The 17,147-nt window shown below is 36.2% G+C and overlaps 1 protein-coding gene across 2 annotated transcripts in view; it reads right to left on the bottom strand.

Annotated features, from left to right (window-relative positions):
- cdk14 (cyclin dependent kinase 14) overlaps positions 1–17,147 on the bottom strand; it is a 296,637-nt gene that overhangs the window by 86,764 nt on the left and 192,726 nt on the right. For both annotated transcript variants that reach the window (XM_059338824.1, XM_059338825.1), the window contains 2 exons: positions 15,988–16,051; positions 4,663–4,711 (listed from right to left, as the gene is read on the bottom strand). In XM_059338824.1, the coding sequence (XP_059194807.1) occupies positions 4,663–4,711; positions 15,988–16,051 (113 nt within the window). The remainder of the gene's footprint in view (positions 1–4,662; positions 4,712–15,987; positions 16,052–17,147) is intronic.

Genomic DNA, 17,147 nt, shown 5'->3' with positions numbered 1-17,147 from the left:
AGACCTTCAGAGAGCATCTTCTCTCCTAGCACCACACGATAATTCTACTACTTAAAGAATCATCACTAGCACTTATTGCTACACTAATGGCTTTTATTGCACTATACCTTGATTGTTCCCTTTTTTCCCATAATTCGCTTTGGATAAAAGCGTCTGCTAAATGACTAAATGTAAATGTATTTAACGAAAAAAGCCTTAATAATCCGGCCTTCCATGTATGTATGTATGAAGAGGGTAAAGAAAAGGGACTCAAATGTCAGGATATCTGTCCTGTGTGAGTCCCCAGACTTTATAAAAATAAAATGCTAAATCAATAAAGTACCCCTTAAACCTTTATTACTATTGAAAATCCTCCAAAAATGTAGTTTCTCAAACAGGTAGATATGTGTAGGTGTGAATATAGGTGGATATGATCATATTGGCCTTTGCAAAATGTTACGCATGTGCACATTCCTTCATGCTATTGCTGTCAGCTAGGTGGAGTGAATAAGCGCACATCTGCAGTGAGATTGATCCTATCTCCTAAGACTATCAAAGAGCTCCAGGTGATGGCACATTCACAGCAGAGAAGAATTCCTTCTTCAGTGGTGCATGGTAAATGCTTTTTCATTGTGTTCTATCAGACAACTACACCAAGAACCCAGGGGAGGTAAGACAGATGAAACCACCTGACTGCATTGTCCCCCCACCACCTGGAAAGTGGCAGACCAGTCTCTGTGATTGAGCAAAACAGCAGGTTAGGGGCTGTTTTGGAAGAAAGCCTTTGTGTGTTTTGTCTGAAACATCCTATGAAGAGCTTTCACCGTTTCTGACTCATTTGACGATGAGGGCCTTTTGAAGGCAACTTCCAACTGTACATGGGCAAACACGCCTTAGCATGCAACTATTATAGTGGTCACATTCTGTAAATAGATATGGGTTACAGTAGGCATATTTGAAGGTGTTTCATTTATAGCGGTAGACAGTCAATATATAGTGTTTCAATCTGTGACAAGCAAGGTTATAGAGTGTGTCGGAGCTAAATAAATACATTTCATATCAACCAAATAGGATTGTGTAGTGTTGCCCCTACCTGTATTCTGTGGCGGTGCGCTGCTGGATCTTTAGCACTGCTAAACAAATGTGATTTGTAATATCATGGTTGAATTGAAGACTTTCACTTGCAAAGCACAACATCCAGAGTTTACAGTGTGTTGAGCCGGCAACACTTTTACCATAATAACTAAACGGTTTGCGCTATCGGGAAAATTCCAACGTTTTCAGAAAGCTGAGAAGTTGCTCTTTACAGCCAACATGGTGTCATTACGGTAATTAACGCTTCTCCTGGAAGCCACCAAAGCAGGAATACACACACTCAGCGGTGTAAAAATAGAAATACTGGACTATGTCTGAAAAAAAGTTGACAAAGACGAAAATGAAGGACATTTTCACTATAATTTTAGTTAGTTTTGTAACCACACAATACAGTTTCAGTTAGTTATTGTTTTTTAAAACTCTCGTTTTTATTTTTATTTCAATTAACGAAAATGTTTTTTCAATTCTAGTTTTCGTTATTTCGTTAGTTTTCGTTAACTATAGTAACCTTGCTGACAAGACTATGGCTAAGCTTTCGTTAGGCTTGGCACAAACACAACATGGTTATGTTTAGGAAAGAACATGGTATGGGCAACTGCATGGTTTTGGCTCATAATAAACACATGGGTAAGGTTAGGGGATGTTGACATGGACAATTAAAAAGAGCCACATCCTCAGGTGTTTAGGTCAGATATTTGTTGTCCCATTGGTCCACTTCATCCTCCATACACAGACTTTGTTGCTCTATAATAACATCACCTGACTTCCTCCTTTGCTCTTGTCATAATTACTATGGAATGAGTCCAAAGACTTGAAACCTACTTCGGACATGTAAAAAAAATGACCTATTTCTGGTTAAAGGTGATATATTATGCATTATTTCAGTATAAAAATATACATAATAATATATTTCCGAGAATTTGAAGACCCAGTGAATTTATTTTACTACAGCAGCAATAGTACAAGTAATCATATAATAAAAATATGATCCTGGAAATGAGCATTATATGTGACCTTTGACATCAATATGTGGATCTATCACTTTACCTGTCGGAGTACAGAGACACATCAAAGGGCTAAAAACCCTGAGTGATTTACTGTACATCAATCACTCACATTTTTCTGCAGCTGGAGGAAGAAAAAGGCTGACTGAGAGCAGAAACAAGAGAGTAGGAGAGGGTGAAGCAACTTTCAGGGCAGAGACAAAGTGAGTGTCTGAGTTCATATCAAATTCATCGTTCCCTGGCCAGTGATAAAAGGGAGCAGAGAGGAAGTGATGGTCATTAACATTCCACCTCACCTCTTTCTTCACATTTTTATTTCCTCCTGGACTGGAGCGAGGCCAGGAGATGGGGAGGGGACAGCCTAGGAGGGAAAATCCACCTCAACTCTCTCTACTCTGCTTTTCATCTGTCATCAAATGTTGCGCTGTATACACAATCATGAATAATCTCAAAACTCCAACTGTCCCTGCTCCAGTTGTATGAAGTTGTAGCTACAAGGTTTTCATAGCAGATGAAGGAATTTAGATTTTGATCTTTCAAATTAACTTCTAATACCTGCTGTAACATTTAAAAAACATAAAGAGAAGCACTTTTAAAGCACAATTAATTGAATTATTACTTTTTTCACAACGTTGTGGCTACATAACACATTAAATTGGGATTCATGCAGGCATGTAAGAGTTGGCACTCTATGTTCCATAATCTGTGGTGCCATTCTTACCAAGGTTATTATAGTTAACGAAAACTAACGAAATAACGAAAACTAGAATTGAAAAAAAATTTTTGTGAAGTGAAATACAAATAAAAGCTAGAGCTTTTAAAAAAAACTATAAGTAACTGAAACTGTATTTTGTGGTTACGAAACTAACTAAAATTATAGTGAAAATGTCCTTCGTTTTTGTCTTTGTCGACTTTTTTCATACGTAAACCTTTTTGGTTGATATGAAATCTATTTCATCTATCTGGTTTTATGACTTAATAAACTTATTGGGGCTGAGATGGATCAGACAAAGGAAACAAAGGAAACATTTATTGTGACTTTATTGAAATCTCCCAACAAATACCCATTACAAAAAAACTAAAGCTAACACGAAAACTAATAAGAAACTAAACCAAAACTAATAAAACTAATTAAAACTAGCAAACTCACTCTAAAAACTAATTAAAACTAACTGAATTTGAAAACAAAAATTGACAACTAAATTGAAACTAAAACTAATGGGACACAGGTACAGTAGGGGTTCTGTCTGATGAAGGCTTTATTTAGCAGGAATGGACCCTTGCTGAAGCAGCTATACCTTCTGATTCCAGCTGATTAGACAGCTGGAGTTTCACATAAATCACTTGCCTATTACAGCTTTTAAAATTCCCTGAGGAAAAGAGACAAACTCCTCTTTCCCCTCAGTGGTGTCCCCTCCAGATGTATGCCTGGGGCACACAGTGGCACACATCTGGGAGAACCCCCGACTGTGCCACCATGACCTTTATCTGCCATATGCTGCTGATGTCCCATAGCAGAATCACACACACACAAACTTTATTGTGTGTTCACTACTTTAAATGCCAAAGACAAATGTGTCAGCTATAACAGCATGGGTACCGAATTCGGTACTTTTGTACCGACCAAATTCCGTCGGAACTACCGAGTACAGATTCATGTAAAAGCAAACGGTAGGCCTACCATGTTTCGGTACCTAAACGGCGTTAACTTTAAACTGATCATTGATTTCAACCTGTTTTCATTTGACGTCTTTGATTAACAAGCGTGCTGACGATCGCATTATTTTTTTTATTTTATTTTTTACCTCCTGGTCTGGTCCTGTCTGCTCACCGCGGCCACTAGCTGATGCCGTCTTCCACCCCGGCGCAGAGATGAACAGCCCAGCTCTAGGCCTGCTAGCCTCCAGCTGCTATCTCTCCAATGTCTCTACCAGGGCTTGGCCTTCCTCTGCCTCCAGATTGGACCTTCCTTACTCCGTTTGCTCTCTCCATTCTTCTGTAGACCAGTCATTAGCAGCTAGCAGCTAGCTGCTGCATCTCTGGTCCTCCGCTAATATTCCGCTCTTCAACTCACTTTACTCCAAACTGCCTCGCTGAAATTAAATCCCTCAGACTCCTGCGTCATCCTCGATATGCGCACAGAGCAGCCCGACTCAACTTTGTTTATTCCAACCATGCTATGCCCACAATACTGTCTGACCGGTGCTGAGCCGCACAGCTACAACGTCATCATAACAAATCACGCGTGCACTTGCAACCTTTTTTTTTTTTTTCTCCTCCGTGCACTTGCCACCTGAGCGCTCCTCTGCATTCTTTGATAACACTGCAACCTTCATGTTGCAAAATGCACGTTCACGCAACAATAAAGCACTGCTCATCCTGGATTTTATATTGTTTTGATATATTTTTTAAAGTTCATATTTTGAGAAATGAATATGTTGAATTGAAAAAGATTTTATTATTAAACAAATTAACATTTATTACCACATAAACAAACGCAGTACCGAAAATTGGTACCGTTGAGTACATAACAATATTAAATGCAAAGAAAATGATACACACACATGTAAAATTCTTCACTTACTTATTCCACGCTTGTCTGAGCTTCTTAGCGCTGTACACTGTAAATCGGTCTGTAATGAGAAAACAACAAACCAACAATTAAGTGACTCACCTAAGACTTGGCATAATTAAAGTTGAACACATGCTGATCTGTAATAAATATTGTAATGGTTAAGTAAGTATTTCATGTTGTTTCCATTTGACCTTATAATTGTTAAATACATTTTTATATTGGAAGGCTCAAAAGGCATATCCCTCCATGCTGAACAAAAAACTAATATCTGCATAGAGAGATTAAAAAGAAGAGTTGGGACGATTCAAAGTGATCCCGATCCGTCCCCCCACTTTCAGCAACAAACATCGTTGGTAAAACAGAGGATTAATGTTCGGTTAGTTTACTATTTACATTGCAGCGCACATAGAGAGTACGGCGGCTAATGGTGCGTTCAAGGTCTACACGAATGTCAGAATTTTCGACGTTGTTCCGTGCTCCAAGTTCCGAGTTTCAAGTTCCGACTTTGAGTGTAAATGAAACACACCATGCGTTACGGTAAGAACGTGTTAGAGCCGCCTTCAAAATAAAAGCAAACAAAGGTAGCTTTCAAAATAAGAGCACATGGATGTGTTAGCAGAGTCCACCACAGAATTTACAAGAAGACTGTCAAAATAAGATGCCTTAAATAAAACATAGTAGAACCCTTATTCTCCTTTACAATTATTCTCTAAAATATGCAATGATTAAGATAGAATAGTGGTATTAGAATGTGCGGGAGGCACCAATTTTGTGAAATGTATTATTCATGTTTTACAAAGGGTTTAACATGAGCCAGGCCTTACCACAATGATAATCATATCACAGTCATGCAGGTGTAGGATGATATTTTTTTATAACATACTGGTATCGGATCGGTACTTGGTATTGGCCGATACCAACAGCACAAGTATTGGAATCGGTATTGGGAGGGAAAAAATGGTATTGGAACATCTCTATTAAAAAGCACTTGAAAAATAGCGTTTTTAGTCTGTTAGCTTTTCATACCAAAAATAAAAAAATATGTTGTTATACAGAGAATGAACAATGGGCAGTTTAATCCCAGTGTCTGACAAAGCCATGCAAGTGTGCCTGACCACCTTAAAAGGAAGTTTGCCATAATTGAAGTAATAATTTAAACCTGTACTTTTCTTGCTTTGCAATATTAAAATGTCTGCAGTTATAAAGGTCTGTAACAAGCTATTTTCACCACACTTTTATTTTAAAAATATGACTATGGAACAACAGGCAAACCAGTTCAAATAGCTGACATTTTATTGCAATGAGTGTTGCTTTGTATACGTTTGCCAAATGAAGGAGTGGCTCCTATCATTTCAGAAATGCTCTTGAGTAATATTGTATGAACTATGTATTTCTGCTCCACAGCCAGACCACAATAAATTGTCAACAGTCCCTCCACATTTCCACCACTATGTTTATTATGCTGTGAGTGTGTGTGGCTCTGCTCTGTTCTCTTAATCTCAGCCAAAACTGCCATGTGGACACACAGTCAGACTGAGCTGCCAACCGACTGGCTACCACACAAGCTAGCCAGCCACCCAGTGAGGTAGTCCACCTCCCACACTGCCAGCCTAATCCTACTAGCCAACCACCCAACTGTCTTTCAGTTTCCCCTAGCAGCCTACCAGCTAGCCAACAGTGGTTCCAGTTACCCAGTTCAGTGCCAGGGCTGGCCTGAACTGGCCACAACTTTGTGGGTGCCAGAGGTGAAGGCTGCCAGTCAGAGTGCCCAGTATAAACAGAGGAGAGGCATGGAGGTGAATGGAAGAGAGATTAGATAAGATGATTGGCATGGTTCCGATTCTTTCCATTTGGGACATAGAAATTTAACTAGAAATACATATTAAAAATAACATTATGTTTCTGACAGATATGTTTTATATGTCATGGGAATCTAAATTCTAGGGCAGTCCGTGGCCTAGAGGTCAGAGAATCAGGCTTGTTAACTCTATGGAGTTTTGGGCTATTTTGTCCATTTGGAATCCTTTTCATCCTGCCTGTATACACCACCTAAAAATGTTTAAATGCCATGTTGGTATATTTTTTTTTCAGCAAAACCTCACATTTATGACCTAATAAAAATGTTTTATTCTGACTTACTGGATCAACATTTTGAACCAAAAAGAAACAAAGAAAAACCAACATAAATGTGATCTTGTGATTGTTTGTGATCCTGTCATCCAACTCTGGTTTTTATTCTAGTGGGACTCTATTTTATTTGTGTCTTGTGTGTTTAACGAAACAATTTTGGTCATTGTGTGTATTTTTTTGTCATTTTGTGTATTTTTTTGTAATTTTGTGTCTTTTTTGGTCATTTTGTGTCTTTTTGAGTCCTTAAGTCCAACATAAAATGTGATTCGGAATCTTTTTTTTACTTCCAAAACACTATCATGCTCAATAAAGAATTTTAAATGTTGCAAATATGAACAAAGGTGTCAAATTTAACATATAAGAGGGTTCCATCCAGTTCTATCATTTTATACTAAATCTATTTGAGCTTGTCTCCAGTTTTACTTGGTATATCATCATCAAACTGAAACTGGCCTCATGGAGTTTACAGCCAGAACTTTAGAGGTAAATTTACAGTAGGGCTCCACGCTGCTTTGTTTTCTGGTCTGGATGTCATGAAGAAGTCATGCTTTGGAGCTTTTGGTGACTCCAGAGGGTTAATGTGCTGCCAACTGCTCCTAAGCATGGTGTGAAACGTGTGTGTAAACAGGATGGGTTAAATGCAGAGGTTGAATTTCCCTGTTGTAGGACTGATAAGGGAATCTTAATTCTTAGATATCACTCACTTATAGGAGGGCTGGTGGTTCGATCCCTGGCCGTGGCAGTAGACATGTTGTGTAGTTTTTGGGCTAGATACTGATTGCTTATTTCTCTCTATGGCTGTTCCATTGGTGAATGAGTGTGAATGAATGTGTTACTTTACTGATGAACAAGTGGCACCTTGCATGGTAGCCTCAGCCACCAGTGTATGAATGTGTGTGAATGGGTGAATGTGTTTGTGTGTAAAAGCATATGGTGTACAAATGCAGTCCATTTTACTGAATAACTATACACTTCTAGAAATAATAACTATAAACTTCTAGACAGATTTACTGCATTTACAGGATGTGGTTTAAGTTATCAATATAAATCACCTCAATGCACAGCAGCACCCTGCAAATGAATCCAGATTAGCTTCTTCCATTCATAAAACATTAAAAAAGTGTTGTAAGGTTATAATAGTTTTGGATTTTTCATGAGTTTTAGTTTTAATTTCGTTGTCAATTTTTGTTTTCAAATTCAGTTAGTTTAAATGAGTTTTTAGAGTGAGTTTGCTAGTTTAAATTAGGTTTAATTTTTTGAAAATGCTTAGTTTTAGTTCAGTTTTTATTAGTTTTAGTAGTTGTTTTGTAATGGGGTATTTGTTGGATGGCAGATTCAATAAGGTCACAATAAATATTTCCTTTTTTTTTCTTTGTCTGATCCATCTCAGCCCCAATAAGTTTATTAAGTCATAAAACCAGATAGATGAAAAAAGATTTCATATCAACCAAAAAGGTTTACGTATGAAAAAAGTTGACAAAGACGAAAACGAAGGACATGCATTACATGTGACTTTGAATACTGAAGTTTACCCTGCCTGCTTTCCATATCCAAATATATTGGCTTTTCAAATAAAAATAGTAACTAGTACTGAATGGGCCCTTGCAGTCCACGCGTGTTGGGGCATGCTGATGTCAGGGTGTGTGAGTTACAGGGGCCAGTCTATACCACCCCTATGAATTTCAAGTGTTATGGTATGGGCATGGCATTTAATTTCACACTGCAGTCGAGCCCACATTGATTTGCCTCCAACTATTTATGTTTTTATGTATTATTCATATATTTATTTTTCATCATGTAAACTTTGAAAGTGTGTCATGGGGAAATTTTTTACAAAAATAGCAACAAAAAACCCACCGTAATATGGGATGTCTAAAAATTAAAAAAAGGCATACTGTAGTATTTTGATGTCATAAAAAGGGACATTTTAAATGCCTAAAATGCTTAAAATGGCCCAATTATAGTTTGTTGATACATATAGCATAATATATACAGAAATTTGATAAAAAAACATATTACAAATAAAATAAGATAAACCTTTATTCGTCCCACAGTGGAGGAAAGTGCAGCAATTGGGTGGCAGAAAGAGGTAGAAGTATAAACAAGGGTAGTGGAAAAATAGCATGAATATAGAATAAATATAAAATAAACAAGGGGGAGAATAAAAAGTATAGAATAGAATATCAACAATAAAAATGAAAAAAAATCATATACACGTACGCGAAGGCTTCAAAGGAGAAGTCGGACTAAATCCACCACGTTAAACATACCTTGTTACAGAAACTTCAATGACACAAACTCAAACATACACAGGCCGCAAAGAGCAGGTAACAGACAGATGGAAGAGATGAAAGCTGATAATGGTTTTCTTTGTGAACGTAAACGTCTGCTCCCTCTGCTAGGTGTCAGCACGGCCACACCAGGTGGCAACCTCCGGGTCTGAGTAAGGGGGCAAAGCAGGAAGTGCGTTAACCTCCGATAATTCTATCGCACTTTTTTACTTGATCACTATCAAGATAATGATTTCCCTATCAAATAAACGTATTATTTCTATTATTCTTCACTTTTTTTTCTAGATATTTTTCTAGTTTTTTTTTCTAGTTTTTCCAAGAGCATTTCTAGATCCTTTTCTGGGTTTACTTGTTTTTTTTCTAGATCTAGAAAATGATCTAAAAAACTCTAGAAAAAGATCTAGAAAAAAACAAGTAAATCCAGAAAAGGATCTAGAAATGCTCTTGGAAAATTTTCTAGATTTTTTTTCTAGATTTTCCAAAAACATTTCTAGATATTTCTAAATCCTTTTCTGGATTTACTCAATTTTTTTTCTAGATATTATATAGATTTTTCTAGATCATTTTACAGATCCTTTTCTAGACTTTTTTTCCCTAGTTTTTCCAAGAGCATTTCTAGATATTTCTAGATCCTTTTCTGGATTTACTCAACTTTTTTTCTAGATGATTATCTAGATTTTTCTAGATCATTTTCTCTAGATTTTCCAAAAGCATTTCTAAATCCTTTTCTGGATTTACTTGATTTTTTTTCTAGATATTAACTACATTTTTCTAGATCATTTTCTAGATTTTTCTAGATCATTTTACAGATCCTTTTGTAGACTTTTTTCCTCTAGTTTTTCCAAGAGCATTTCTAGATATTTCTAGATCCTTTTCTGGATTTACTCGATTTTTTTTCTAGATATTATCTAGATTTTTCTAGATCATTTTCTCTAGATTTTCCAAAAGCATTTCTAAATCCTTTTCTGGATTTACTTGATTTTTTTTCTAGATATTATCTACATTTTTCTAGATCATTTTCTAGATTTTTCTAGATCATTTTACAGATCCTTTTGTAGACTTTTTCCCCTAGTTTTTCCAAGAGCATTTCTAGATATTTCTAGATCCTTTTCTGGATTTACTCAACTTTTTTTCTAGATCATTATCTAGAGTTTTCTAGATCATTTTCTAGATTTTTCTATATCCTTTTACAGATCCTTTTCTAAATATTTTTCTAGATCCTTCTCTAAATTTTTCTGAAGCTTTTCTAGATATTTCTAGATATTTTCCTAGATTTTTTTTTCTAGTTTTTCCTAGAGCTTTTCTAGATATCTCTAGATCCTTTTCTGGATTTACTTGATTTTGTTTCTAGATCATTTTCTAGATTTTTCTGGATCCTTTTAAAAATCCTTTTGTAGATATTTTTTTCTCAACAATCATCAAGATACTATAGTGTGACTTTTTAAGAGTGGGTAATTTTTGGACATCCCATAATATTGTGTTTTGTTCACAGTTATTGGACAAACTATACTACTAAATGTAACAGACTACAATAAGACCATCTTAAGAGTATCAGGGCCTTGTAAGATTGAATGACTTTTTCCCGAAAAATTTCGACATTTTATCGTATGACTTTTTTTCCAAGGAGTTCAATTTTAGACATCACATAATATGGTGTTTTTTCAGAATTTTTGCAAAAACTATACTACTACAGTATAACTGGGCCATTTCATTTTTGAGGGGGTCATTTTTGGACATCTCAAAATATGGTGTTTTCTTTGTTATTTCTGGAAAAGCCAACCTCCCACATGTATGAACAGACCATAATAAGAAAATTTTGAGTTTATCGGGGTACATTTTTATGACTTTTTTCTGAGAATTTTCGACATGCTAAAGTATGACTTTTTTTCGATTATTGCACATCCCATAAACTATTTTAGGCATTTTAAAATGTGAACTATAGATTAAATTAGACTGCCACTAGAGCACCACCTAGGGGTGGATCAATAAAACTTTAAAGGGTTATCCTCAGGAGGGCATTGACAATAATTCTATCAAGTTTTGTGATAATCCGACCAACCGTAACCTGAGTTTCATGTCATTCAGACACACCAATTTGGAGATATGCAACACTTCCTGTTTTGAAAGAAATTTGTAAAAACAGTTTTGTGTTGATAATAGCGCCACCTGCTGCACTTCCTTTTTTGAACGAAATCTGCAGGAAGTTGATATTTAATAACTTGAGTATTTTTTCGAATATCAAAATTATTTTAATAACTTTTTGTCAGGAGGGTCCATAGATGCTCTGTGCAAAGTCTGGACTGGACCCCAGCCTGTCTTTTGTTTAGTTACAAAACAAAGGTTTAAGATTCAATTTACTGATAAAATTGGTGTTGCATCTTTTCTGTCTCTCTGGAACCCAACTTGATGCATTAAATTTCCACTATTTTATTTAGGGTTTTTTTAATGCGCACACTCGGCATCCTGTGTTTATGTATGTATTGCTATTGTTAGTATAATTGTTAATGTTTCTGTTTCTCTGCTCTTTTGCCTCCCTTTATATTATTATAATAGTATGTATTTTATTGTATTGTATTTATTTCTCTTTTTGTTTTGTGGGTTGTCTTTTTTGTGGTTTTTCGTTCTAATGTACCTTTCAAAAAACAAAAAAGGTGGAAAACAGCTGTGGAATAACTTATGTCTTGCACTGATTCTTATGGATGCTAATTTCCAATAAAAAATATTATAAACTAAAAAAAAATGGTCTTGCTCAGGCTGCAGTATGAAAGCCTGACCTAATACATCAATAAAACAGAAGAGTAGAGGTAAAAAGCTAAAGCAACATAGGACTGGAAATAAGGAAGTATCTGGAACCTTTTCATAACCACAAAAATGTGAAAAATAAGTGGCGCCTCCACACTGAGGTTAAGCCACACCGCCATGTCTGAAATCCAGACTTAGGAGACATACTGCAGAGTTTAATAGTAAAAATGTGATGAATCATAACCGGAAAAGTAATACAGTCACTGAGTTGTGGAAAAGTGTGCAGATAATAGTCAGCTCAGAGGAGCTCAATGCTGTGGAAACTGAAAAGGTTTTCCAGACTGACGCAATACTGCCATCTGCTGCATATTCCTGCCTTGCAAATGGCTCTTCAATTAATTGGATTGAACAGATTTCTAAATACTGGAGATTCCAAATACTGGAACATATACTTCACATCATATGTGATATGTGTATTAATCATATTGACATTATATCATATCATCATATTCATACAATATTCTTGTCCTTTTGCACATTCTACTTATTTACATACTCTTATACTCTTAGTATATTTTCTATCTTCAATCTAGTATTTATATCATATTGTATCATATCTTGTGTGTATATATATACACACACACACACACACACACACACACACACACACATATATATGTATATACACACACACACACACACACACACACACATACATATATATATATATATATATAATCATTATTACTATTACTATTATTATTATTATTATATATATGCTGTTGCTGCCATTATTATTTTTACTATATACTGTGATATACTATTAAACTGGCCCTATTATTATTATTACATATTATTTTATAATATTATTATTACTATTATATATTATATACTGTACTATTGTTTTATAGTGTCTAGTCACAATAACACTATTATCATCATATCATCATCTTGCCACTGTATCTTACCTACCAACTGACTTTCTGTTGGTAGGTAAGTGTTTTTTCTATTGTTGTTTTTATTTATTCTACCTCAGAAATGTATTCTATTGTATTTTACTGTACTTAAATACTGGACTGCTGGACTGAAAACCGAATTTCCCTTTGGGGATGAATAATCTATCTATCTAAATCAGTTACTTTATATTAGATCATTTATTATATGGAAAATAACTATATTTTTGTGTTTTTTTCCCCATAAAAACATCAGTGACATTGTGCAATCAAACTGGCATTTAAAGGGTTAAAATGCCAATACTGTTTAAACATTTGGTAGTTTTGAGCAGGGCGGAAGTTGTTTAAGAGGTTTATGCAGGAAAAAGTAGAAAAAATATTAATCTGCAAAGTTTTTATAGCGTTTTTTAGAAGTGGACATTTTCAGCCTGAATGGTCTGAAAGGGTAGTTAATTATAGTGGGCCCAGAGGGTTAAAGTCTATTTTTTAACATCATGTTCTCAACCTTTTTGAATCGCATACAAACTCAGTTGATACGATGAATTCTGGACAAATAATGAAGCAGACAACAACTAAAACATCTCTCTGACCAAAATAATCAAAAAAATACATAAAATTAAGCAAAAAAGGACTCAAATTGACCACAAAATGACAACAAATGACCACAAAATGACAAAAAAAAAGACAAAATGACCCAAAAAAGACACAAAATTACCCAAAAAGGACACAAAATGACCCAAAAAAGACACACTATGACCAAAAAAAGTCACAAATTGACCACAAAATTATCAAAAAAAGACACAAAATGACCCCAAAAAGACACACTATGACCAAAACAAGACACAGAATGACAAAAAGACACAAAATCACCAAAAAAAAGACACACTATGACCAAAAAAAGACACAAAATCACTAAAAAAAAACCACAAAATGACCCCAAAAAAAGACATGAAATGACCAAAAAGACTAAAACACATTAACACATGAACACTTTAACACAGTGGAGACAGAGCTGACTTCCAAAATGATTTGGCGACCCCCAGAAATCATCTCGCGACCCCAATTGGGGTTGGGACCCCAAGGTTGAGAATAGCTGTACTAGAGGGCAGTGGGTTAGAATCCCCTTGGTTTTATGTGCTGTATGACCACCAAGTTGTACCAGATCCTCTTACATCTCACTCTTCCTGTGTTTGTTGAGAGTGCAGCCATAACAGCATCTGATCTGAAGACATCATATAAACAGATGCAGTGCTTGGAGGCTAGAACCAGGCAAAGCTTCCCGTGTGTGCGTGTGTGTGTGGGGCTCCGACAGCTGCACAGCTGTTCAACACAGTGTGTGTGAGGCAAACAAGAGCCAAGCGTCACCATGGCCACAGGATGAGAGATTACATTTGTATGTGTTCTGTGTGCATGTGACCATGAGAGTCACTCCAGTTGGTCCCTAATTGGCCACTAGAGATGGGAGCCTGCATCACATAGCTTTGTGATGCCTCACTGCCCAGCACCATCACTCTAACCCTCTTTATGTCCATCTTTGCCTGTCCCCTCTCCTCCACTCCAGCTCTCTTTCCCTCCCTCAGCTAACACTAATCTGCAGTCCCTCTATTCATGTTCCCTCTAAAAAGCTCTAATGAGCTCCCAGAGGGCATGGCTGCCCTGGCAGGGCTGCCACCCCCACTCCTGCTGCTGCTGCTGCTGCTGCATTAATGGAGTACAGTGAGCTTTTTGATTTAATTTCATTTTAATTTTGATGGTAAAGTTTTGAGTATCGAAGAATATAAGCAAATGTGTCACATGTAGGACATTGGCTCTGGTGTGCAATATTAACATGTTTGCAAACTTAGGCCCCGTTTACACAAGATTTTTACTGGAGATTCCAAATACTGGAACATATACTTCATATCATATGTGATATGTGTATTAATCATATTGATATTATATCATATCATCATTTTCATACAATATTCTTGTCCTTTTGCACATTCTATTTATTTACATATTCTTATACTCTTAGTATATTATCTAGTATATATATATATATATATATATATATATATATATATAATTATTATTATTATTATTATTATTATCATTATTACGACTACTTTTATTATTTTTATTATTATAAATATGCTGTAGCTGCCATTACTATTATTACTATATACTGTGATAAACTACTATTATTATCATTATACTGGCCGCATAATTCCACACACTTTTGCGTCACCGTATGCACGCAGATTTCCTCCTGTAAATGCTCGTCTAACAATATGTTCTTTATTATGGTCTACGGACCATTTTATTCAGGTCAGTGAGGCTTTACAGCATGAACATAGTCACTGTGTATACCAATGTTTTAAGATCAGGCGGCAACCTCCGGGTCTGAGCAGGGAGGCAAACCAGGAAGTGCCTTGAGCTGCATTCTACCAAAGATTCCAAGGGGGCGCTGACTTGGGTGCAGAAGTATTTCAGTCCATCTATCTCCATACAAAATGAGAAAACTTCTCACTTGATTTATTATCTCAGAATTTTAGGACAAGAAAATACGATGTTCATTGTGTAAATAATGGCCCCATTTAGAAGAAAATTCAAGATAAAGAATCATATGATTTGGGGCTTGACAACCTTTGATTGACAGGTGGCTAACAAGGCGATCCGTCAACAGAAGAGTAGAAAAGCAATGCGTATCCACGGCAACTTGTCAATTAAGTTTTAAAAAAAGCGTTTGGTGGTACTAATAGACACTACACGGAGTCTCTGTTCATTTTTACAAGTAACATACATTTAGTTTTAGGTTTTTGCTAGCCTAAATGAACATTCCAGTTAATGCTCCAGCTAATGCTAACATGAATTAGCATTGACTTCACTCAGTCAGGTTGAGGTGTAGAGAGGCGTGTAGTGTCCTCGCTCGTCCACAGTCCAAATTTGTTCAAATTGTCACTAGCAGTTATTGATGCACTAATAGCTCTTATTGCACTATACCTTGATTGTTTGCTTTTATTCTTCCTGTAAGTCGCTTTGGATAAAAGCTTCTGCTAAATGACTAAATGTAAATGTAAATGTAAATTTGGTCTGCTCCCAGTTTCCCAAAACAAGATGGCGACGAGTTTATAGCTGAACTCGATGCTTCCAACGGGCCACAAACCAATGGGTGACGTCACGGTGACTACGTCCATTATTTATATACAGTCTATGTTTCAGACATTAAAAGGTCTCACCTGGTTTGAAGTGAGGCAAAGAGTTAACACCAGGCCAGGTATCCTCAGATACGGTGCCGAGGACCTAAAAAGACAGCAAGAATGGAAATGAGAATGAGTGAAACAACAAAAAGAAACTAGAAAATTTCCTCTGGGGAAATTCTGAAAGGGCCACGGGGGCTACTGCTGGTGTGTGTACACTATGATGAAATTCTTTAGAGATTTCAAACTATGCCCTTTAACCTCAAAATGTGTGTGTGTGTGTGTGTGAGTGTGTGAAACGTGTATCTGGAGGAGTGTGCGCGCTTATGCGTGCATTTGTGTGGGTGTGTGTAGCGAAAATCGAAATAAAGTTACGTGTGTGTGTGTGTGTGTGTGTGTGTGTGTGTGTAATTAAAATCACATGAAGTTACCTGTGTGTGTGTGTGTGTGTGTGTACGTGTGCGTTTGAAGCATGTGTATGCATGTGTGAGGTGTGTGCACGCTTACGCGCATGTGTGTGTGTGTGTATCTGTAACTGTAATCACATCAAAGATCAAAGGCAATCAGATCAAAGCAATCAACAAAATTAACCGACACCTGTTCCGGTACAGTGACAGCAGAGGTGGACAGACTGGAATTTCTGGCCTCGAACAGAAAGCATATTTGGCAAAACCATAATACCTATCATTGATCCGACTTCACTTTGAGCATCCTGAGTTCTTCCTGAACGTCTACATATGTTTTTTTTTTCCAGAAAAATGAAAAAATTGCTTCATTAGAGCGATCTAAAAAAACTGTTCCATCTCCGTTTTTCAGAAATTTTCCTGCGTTTTTAATATGGGATATAACTCTGACAGCTTTACCAGAGGATTGTGAGTGAGAAGAAAATTTTTACTACGTTTCTATGTATAAATTATTTCTGTAGAGTGGAATTTGCGGCCTGGAGCGCAGTTTTCAAATTTATTTTTTGATGCGATGATGTAACACACTGTGACACGAACATTCCGTGCAATACACACCCATTATAATCTCAGATTTTCTCCAAAAATGATCATGGTCATTGAACAGGGATTGATAAAAAACTATATGACCTATCGAAACGTGGATTAATACACCGATACACAAGACTTGTGTCTACTGTTTAAAGTTTAAATGGAGTCTCTAGGTGAAATTATGCCGGAGAAGTAGACGTTTAAAAA

Source organism: Centropristis striata, chromosome 8 (assembly GCF_030273125.1).
Source record: "Centropristis striata isolate RG_2023a ecotype Rhode Island chromosome 8, C.striata_1.0, whole genome shotgun sequence".
Classification (NCBI taxonomy): domain Eukaryota; kingdom Metazoa; phylum Chordata; class Actinopteri; order Perciformes; family Serranidae; genus Centropristis; species Centropristis striata.
This window is presented reverse-complemented; position numbering and strand designations above follow the sequence as displayed.